The sequence below is a fragment of the Citrus clementina genome, unplaced genomic scaffold (assembly GCF_000493195.1).
Source record: "Citrus clementina cultivar Clemenules unplaced genomic scaffold, Citrus_clementina_v1.0 scaffold_8, whole genome shotgun sequence".
In the NCBI taxonomy this organism is placed as follows: domain Eukaryota; kingdom Viridiplantae; phylum Streptophyta; class Magnoliopsida; order Sapindales; family Rutaceae; genus Citrus; species Citrus x clementina.
The window spans coordinates 19448881-19456171 of NW_006262022.1; the positions used below are offsets into that span (position 1 = coordinate 19448881).

The following is a 7291-nucleotide window of genomic DNA, read 5'->3' on the forward strand; positions in this document are numbered from 1 at the left end:
GATAACTAGCTATTTGGGTCAAAAGCCTAAATATATCATTTAGTGGGAGGCTCCATTTAATTAGCTTTTGTGTAAGGGGCCTTATGTTATTTTACAAGGTGGGTCCCCTATTGAAAAAGCAAATAACGTGGGTTTTGTTTTTTGATTATTTGGAGCCTAGGGTTTTCACTAAAGGGTGATATAAAAGACTTATTTTTCTCTAAAGAAAAGGGAGAAGCCACTTTATATAGATCGGAGAATAAGATTTTTCTCTCTATTGTTGAGAAAAAAATTTGCTCGTGCTAGTTGCTTTGGTTGTGATAAAGGCGCCCACACGTCAAGTGCAGATCGAACCTGAGTCATAACTTGGAAGATCATTAGTGACAGTTCGTGATCTAACAAGCGTGGTGGTGACAGATCGTGATCCAAAAGGAGTGGTGGTGGCGGATCGTGATCTAGGAGCCTAAATCACTTCAACAAAAAAAGCCAAATCGGATTTTCAAGGTACGATTTCTAGATTACAAATTCTTATATATTATATGAGAGCGATCTTTAAAATGTTTTATAAAAAACTTAAAAACCTAATTTTTCCCCAACAGCAAGGGCACAGCAAAAAAATTCTCGTGCTTTAGATCAAATGCAGTTATAAGAAGAGGACAGCAGTCCGATTTCACTTCCACCCAATTCAAAGCACCGCCTGCGAAAGCTCCACCTCCACGTAATCTAATTGTCGAAGAACTATGATGTGAGAAGTCTTGGACTCTTTTCCAAGAATTCGTCTCCAAACTATAAACAAAAACTTGTTTAGTCGACATTACAATTCTTACCATCTTGTAGTCGTCAGTAGAAGCATCGTAACCAAAGCCGAACTGACTGATGACAGGTATGTTGTAGTGAGATTCAGAATCAAACACAATATTGGGTAATAGTTGGTGTTTCTTGGTTGATGGGTTCAACAAATAAACTTCGTTTCGCCAGTGCCTTTGTAGAGCCAGTAATCCATTGCAAGAGCCAATAACTTTAATAGGGTTTTTGGGACAACTGTTGAGTGGATGATCAAGTAGTTGTACCGCAATATCCAGGGAATCCATATTCGCTGAGAAGAATCCTGAATAGAATTCAAGAATAAGGCTGGATTTGGAGTAAGTTTCTTTGGAACGACTGAGATGGAGCTTTATGAATTCAGGACTGTCGATTAAGGCACAAATCTGCTTCGACACACATCCGAAGCGCAGGAGAGAATTTATGGGCAATAAGCTCAGAATCTCTGTGATCACATCAAGCGGGATTGACATCTCTTTCGTTATTAAGATTATCGTTTAGGGCTTCTTCTAATTTTTTTTTTTTTGTTTTAAATTGGATTTGTTTGGGGTAAGAGAGTTTTACTTTACTTAGGCTCTATTTGGTACAGCTTATTAAATAAAGCTTATAGCAGTAGAGTTTATAGGAGTAGAGCTTACATCAATAGAGCTTTTAGACAAAAAGCCATTAGGTGTTTGGTTGTCAATTAAAAAAGCACTTTTGAACCATTAAACAGTTTGGTTGTGTAAAACTAAAAGTACTTTTGTGTAATTAAATTACCAAAAAAGATATGTATTCATAATTATATAACATGTAACAAAATGCATCCAAGCTATCAATTAATAAGAAAAAATCAGTTCAATCATTTCTTTAATTTTCAAAATAAAAAATTGCATAATTGATATATTCTCCTAAACAAAAAATACTATCCAAATTAAAATGATAATCAATAATATAATTGAAATGTTAACAGAACATGAGAAGTGTCGCATTACATGTCATCCTCCTCACCAAAAATGTTGGCTATGACTATGATTGCTCTCTCAAGTGTTGGTTATGTATAGGGATTGCAAAATTAAAGTGCTGGTTATTTAAAAAAAAGAAAAGAAAAAGAGATAAAGTGAAGTGGTGGCAGCAATATGTTTATATGGCGGCAATAATTTTCATTGGGTAGGTTTTATATAAAGGGTATTATGTAATTAATGAAATATATCAATGATATTTTTGATATTATATATTTTTTAAAAAAACTCTCTAACCTCTACTCCTAAAAGCTCAAATTTTGGTCTTTTCCTCCTAAAAGCTCAAATTTTGGGCTTTTCCTAGTAGAGGTAAATTAGCTTATTTAAGCTAAAAAATGTCTACTCAAAAAATAACCAAACACCATAAAAATTTGTAAAAAGTGCTTATGGAATAAAATAAGCACTTATGGCTCTTAAATAAGTCATACCAAACTGGCACTTATACAAAAGAAAACATGAACTCTTTTAATCTTGAAAAACCTCAACCAAACCGGATAAGAAAATAACAATTGATTAGGAGAAAGATACTACGTCTATGAAAAAAATAAAAAAAGTTAATTAAAAAAAACAACGATACTAGGATTAATTAGGTGGGATATTTAACTTGTATGATGTGGCAAAGTATGTGAAACTATTTGATTAGTTTAAGTGATAGTTAATTAATTATTGAATTTTGTTATTTCTAATTTAAATTATAAAATTTTATTGATGACACATTACTCTTTTTTTTTAAATTAATAATATTATATTTATTTAGTTGGAATATTTAATTTTTATGCATAATTAATGTGGAATTATTCAATTGGCCCAATTTCTCACAAATTGTAGAATTCTATTGGAATACAAACTAACCATTTCAGCTAAGTATAGCATTGGTCCAATTTCTCACTCTAGGATTTATTCCCTAATAAAATAATAAACGCAATAAACGAAAAGCAACTAAATTTTCTTCTACCGCTAGAAGAACTGTTTTTGGAGTCGGGACCAAAATAACGGAATTTGGCAAAAATAGCACAACAACCATTTATGCCTTGGGAGCTAGGAACTTGATTTTATTAAACACGTTAATGATTAAAAGAAAAAAAAATCTCTAAGCCATATCAAATTGATTTTGCTGTCATAATATAAGTTATGGAGTTCTTTTCTCCTACGAGTCCCTCATTTTTTTAATGCAAGAATGTTATTAACAATTTCTTCTTCCCCTCCTCTTCCTTTTTTTTTCCTTCCTCACTCTGCTCTTTCCTCTTCTTACTTTCTTATTTCTTCATTTCTTCCTTCCTTTTCTTCCTCTCCATATCGCTCTCTCCCTCTTGTCCAAAAACAAGACAAGATTTTCCTTTTATCCGAAGAATCTAGGGTTACGGACTCAAAAAAGTTAAAATGCCCTTGAGTCAACAAAGTGACTAAAATACCATAGAAAAATTGGGTTTATTACGTTATATGCCACTTCTGAAATATGTTTCTAGCACCACGTGAAAAAAAAATGTTGTTGTTTTCAAGGGCGGATCTAGAAGAATAATTTACCAGGGGCTAAATTAGATAATAGTAAAATATAAAAAATTAAAATTTTGAATATATAAAATATTTGTTAATATATTTATAATTATTCTCTACGGGATTTCATATTTTAAAAATGTTATGAGATAGACTCGTCATCAATATTATTAAATTTATTATTTCCTATATAAACGTCCAAATTATCATTTATCTCATCCAATTTCAAAGATGATTTTTCATGAGTTTTATTACTGAAAACATTCTCTTTACTATTATTATTTAACAAACACGAAGTGGGTCTAAACAAGACTATCCACACAAATGTAATAGCTTATGAGAAAGACTCGATACAATAAATCATTAAGGCAATCGGAGTAAAAAATACAAGAGTTAAATATGTATAGCCTATAATGAACTCGATTAAAAGTACTTACTATTTGCTAAAGCAAAAGACACTAAACTTATCCTTACTATTTGCTATATCATCTCCTTTGTTTGCTATTCTAATTAAAAACTTCATTATGCTTTTTTTACATATCAAAGAAATAGAAGTTGTTGACAACATATAGACAATAACATTAGACAAGCGGCACAAAATCTTTGAAAAATGAAGAGTTGCTTTTGTATATAGAGAGGATCTTGTTTCCTTCTATCAATTAAATTATTTCTAAGAATAATTATTCCGTTTGTTTGTCCATTATATTGTTTCACAATAACTAATTAATTGACTTGAAATGATGGAATATGATATAGTTAATTATTAAGCGAGTCAGAGTGAAAATCAAATGCACATTTAACACTTAATGTCTACCTAAGAAAAATATGATAAATTTATGATAAATCAAATAATTACCTCTTCAAATCCCACATATCAACAACCTCTTTCCCCTGTCTGATAAATATTACCATGAGGGGAAACAAGACTCTCAAAGCATACAGTAGGTTCACTCCAATAGTGTAGCGGCAGGCCAGGAATCTGAAACTCGTGTGAAGTCTGCTCTTTTAGATCGTACCAACAAAAGTATGAGTTTTCTGCGGGCTCTGGACGAAGTAAAACCTTATTTCCACATTTTGAATAAGCAATGGTTTTCAAATTTGACTCCTTTGGGGACCATGGAAACGAGAACAGTTTAGTCCAAGACTCCTTAATCCCATATTCCTTCATCACCCATACATCGTAGCAATCATTAATATTTGTCCTATTGACGCAAGTCACGGACAGACATCCTCCCAAAACCGACAAATTCCTAAAATTTGTAAAAGAAGATTTCTCATTCGTCATATCATCAGGCAAGGGCACAACAAAAAAATTCTCATTCTTTAGATCAAACGCAGTTATAAGAAGAGCATGGCAGTCCCATTTCAGTTTCGCCCAATTCAAAGCACCGCCTACGAGAGATCCACCTCCTTTTAATCTAATTGGGAAAGAATCATGATATGAGAAGTCTTGGACTCTTTTCCAAGAATTAGTCTTCAAGCTATAAACAAAAACTTGTTTACTCGACATTATAATTCTCACCAATTTGTAGTCGTCAGTAGAAGCATCGTAACCAAACCCAAACCGATCAATGCCACTGTTGTTGTCGTGAGATTCAGAATCAATCACAATATCGGGTAATAGTCGGTGTTTCTTGGTTGATGGGTTCAACAAATAAACTTCGTTCCGCCAATACCATTTTAGAGCCAGTAATCCATTGCAACAGCCAATAACTTCAACAGTTTTTTCGGGATAACCGTCGAGTGGATGATCAAGTAGTTGTACCGCAATATCCAGGGAGTCCAGATTTGCTGAGAAGAATCCTGAACGGAGTTCGAGAATAAGGCTGGATTTAGAGTAAGTTTCCTTGGAGCGACTGAGATGGAGCTTTACGAATTCAGGACTGTCGATTGAGGCACAAAGCTGCTTCGACACACATCTGAAGCGCAGGAGAGACTTTACGGGCAATAAACTCAGAATCTCAGTGATTACATCAAGCGGGATTGACATCTCTTTGGTTATTAAGATTATCGTTTAGGGTTTCTTCCAAACTTCTTGCTTTAAATTGGATTTGTCTGGAATAAGAGAGTTTTACTTGTACTTATACGAAAGAAAACATAAACGCTTTTAATCTTTAAAAAACCTCAACCAACCCGGATAAGAAAATAAAATTTGATTAGGAGAAAGAAACTACATTTATGAAAAATAAAATAAAATAATTACATCGAAAAAAACAATGATACTAGGATTAGTTAATTAGGACATTTAACTTGTCTGATAACGTAAAGGATGTGGAACTACTATTTGATTGGTTTAAGTGATAGTTAACTAATTATTGAATTTTGTTATTTCTAATTTAAATGGTGAAATTTTATTGATGACACATTAATTAAGATATAAAGTTTATATCCCAACTGAGTAAGTGTATGGTATGGTTTATCTAATGGTAAAAAGTGTTTATTTAATTGTATAAACTCTTATAAAAACTTTTATTATTGTTGGTTGAGTTTTTAGTAGAGCTTTTAAAGCTTAAATAAGTTCTTTTATCTCCATCAGCAAAAGTTTAAATTTTGCGATTTTTGTTGTAGATGTTGAAATGTTATTTTTAATGTTAAAATATCTAAAATATCATTTACTTATATTAGGGGTGGGCAAAATCGGGTTCGGGTCGGGTTCGGGTCAACCCGATCGGGTTTCGGGTTGTTCGGGTAAGACAAGAATGAATCCGAATATAACCCGAATTAAAGACCCGACCCGAACCGACCCGAACTATGTTCGGGTCGGGTCTTTAATTCGGGTTATGTTCGGGTTGGATCGGGTTGGATTTAAAACGGGTAGGATTGAGTTCGGGTCAGTTCGGGTCAATTCGGGTCAGTTCGGGTCGGTTGAAATCGGGTCAATTCGGGTCGGTTGAAATCGGGTCAATTCGGGTCGGGTCAATTCGGGTCAAACTCGGTTAATACAATTTTGAGCTCTTTTTTTTCCTATTATTGTAGATTTTTATGATTATGAAAGTTTTAAGGCATTTTTCTTAATTGTAGTCATTTTCACTAATTTTCAACTAAAGAAAAGAAAAGAAAATGTTATTAATTCAAGTGAATAAAGTTAAAAAGCTATAATAGAATTATTTGCCTATTGGCTTGGACTTGGAGGATAGAATTAGGACTATTATTTGCTCAATCAACAAAATCCAAAGTTCCAAACTTAATAAAAGTTAAAATTAATACAAACTTACAAAGTTCAAAGCACAATTTCCAAATATTAGTCTTTAAAAGTTTGAAACACAAACTCACAAAGTCACAAAATTAAATTGTTTAGAAACATAAATCACAAAATTCAAAGTTCAAACATTAAAACTAAATAAGCTTTTTTGGTTCCTCCACCTTGGTTCCTCCATGGCTCCATGCAAGTACTTTGACAAATTCTAAATTGAAAATTTTGAACTCCAAGTTCAAGTGCCGATTGCCTAGAGAAAGATTGAGAAAATGTACAATAAATATTTTCCTTAAGCCACGTTCCAAATGAACAAACTCAATTCATATAAAAAATTGAGCAAATATACCAAATTCATAAGGTTACACATCAAACACAAATACAAATAAATAAATCCAATTCATATCTTTAATTAAACTAAGGGGTGTTACAATCTTTCTAATTTCTATTATATCATTATAAATTTATAATTACAAATAAATATATATGTTTACCAAATTTCTCAATACACACTTGATTATATATTTCTATCATATCATGCTTATTTTATGGCATTCATCACCAAATCAAGTTAATAATAATATTAGACAATAATAACATTCTATCAACTTCAACTTGTCTAACTAAAACAATTACAAATTAGACTTAAAATTTAAAACTATAACAACTATAATTATAGGAGCTTAAATTACAACAAAAAACTATAGTACGATAATATCAAATTATGAATAATAATATATATTAAAAGTTACCTTTCAAACATCCATAACACCAATGTCGGCGCTCACCGCTTCCACTGTCG

At 32.1% G+C, this 7291-nt stretch overlaps 2 protein-coding genes across 2 annotated transcripts; both read right to left on the reverse strand.

The window, feature by feature from the left end:
* Positions 1–560: 560 nt before the first annotated feature.
* Positions 561–1274, reverse strand: LOC18033763 (F-box/kelch-repeat protein At3g06240). Its single transcript, XM_024179891.1, has one exon. It carries the CDS (start codon positions 1272–1274, stop codon positions 561–563), a length of 714 nt encoding a protein of 237 aa, XP_024035659.1.
* A 2896-nt stretch (positions 1275–4170) lies between these two features.
* On the reverse strand, positions 4171–5286 carry LOC18034506 (F-box protein CPR1). The gene has a single exon (XM_024179892.1). It carries the CDS (start codon positions 5284–5286, stop codon positions 4171–4173), a length of 1116 nt encoding a protein of 371 aa, XP_024035660.1.
* Positions 5287–7291: the final 2005 nt, after the last annotated feature.

Excerpts from the sequence above, each read along its gene's own strand:
- LOC18034506 (XM_024179892.1), bottom strand. The coding sequence starts at position 5,286 with ATGTCAATCCCGCTTGATGTAATCACTGAGATTCTGAGTTTATTGCCC.
- LOC18033763 (XM_024179891.1), bottom strand. The coding sequence starts at position 1,274 with ATGTCAATCCCGCTTGATGTGATCACAGAGATTCTGAGCTTATTGCCC.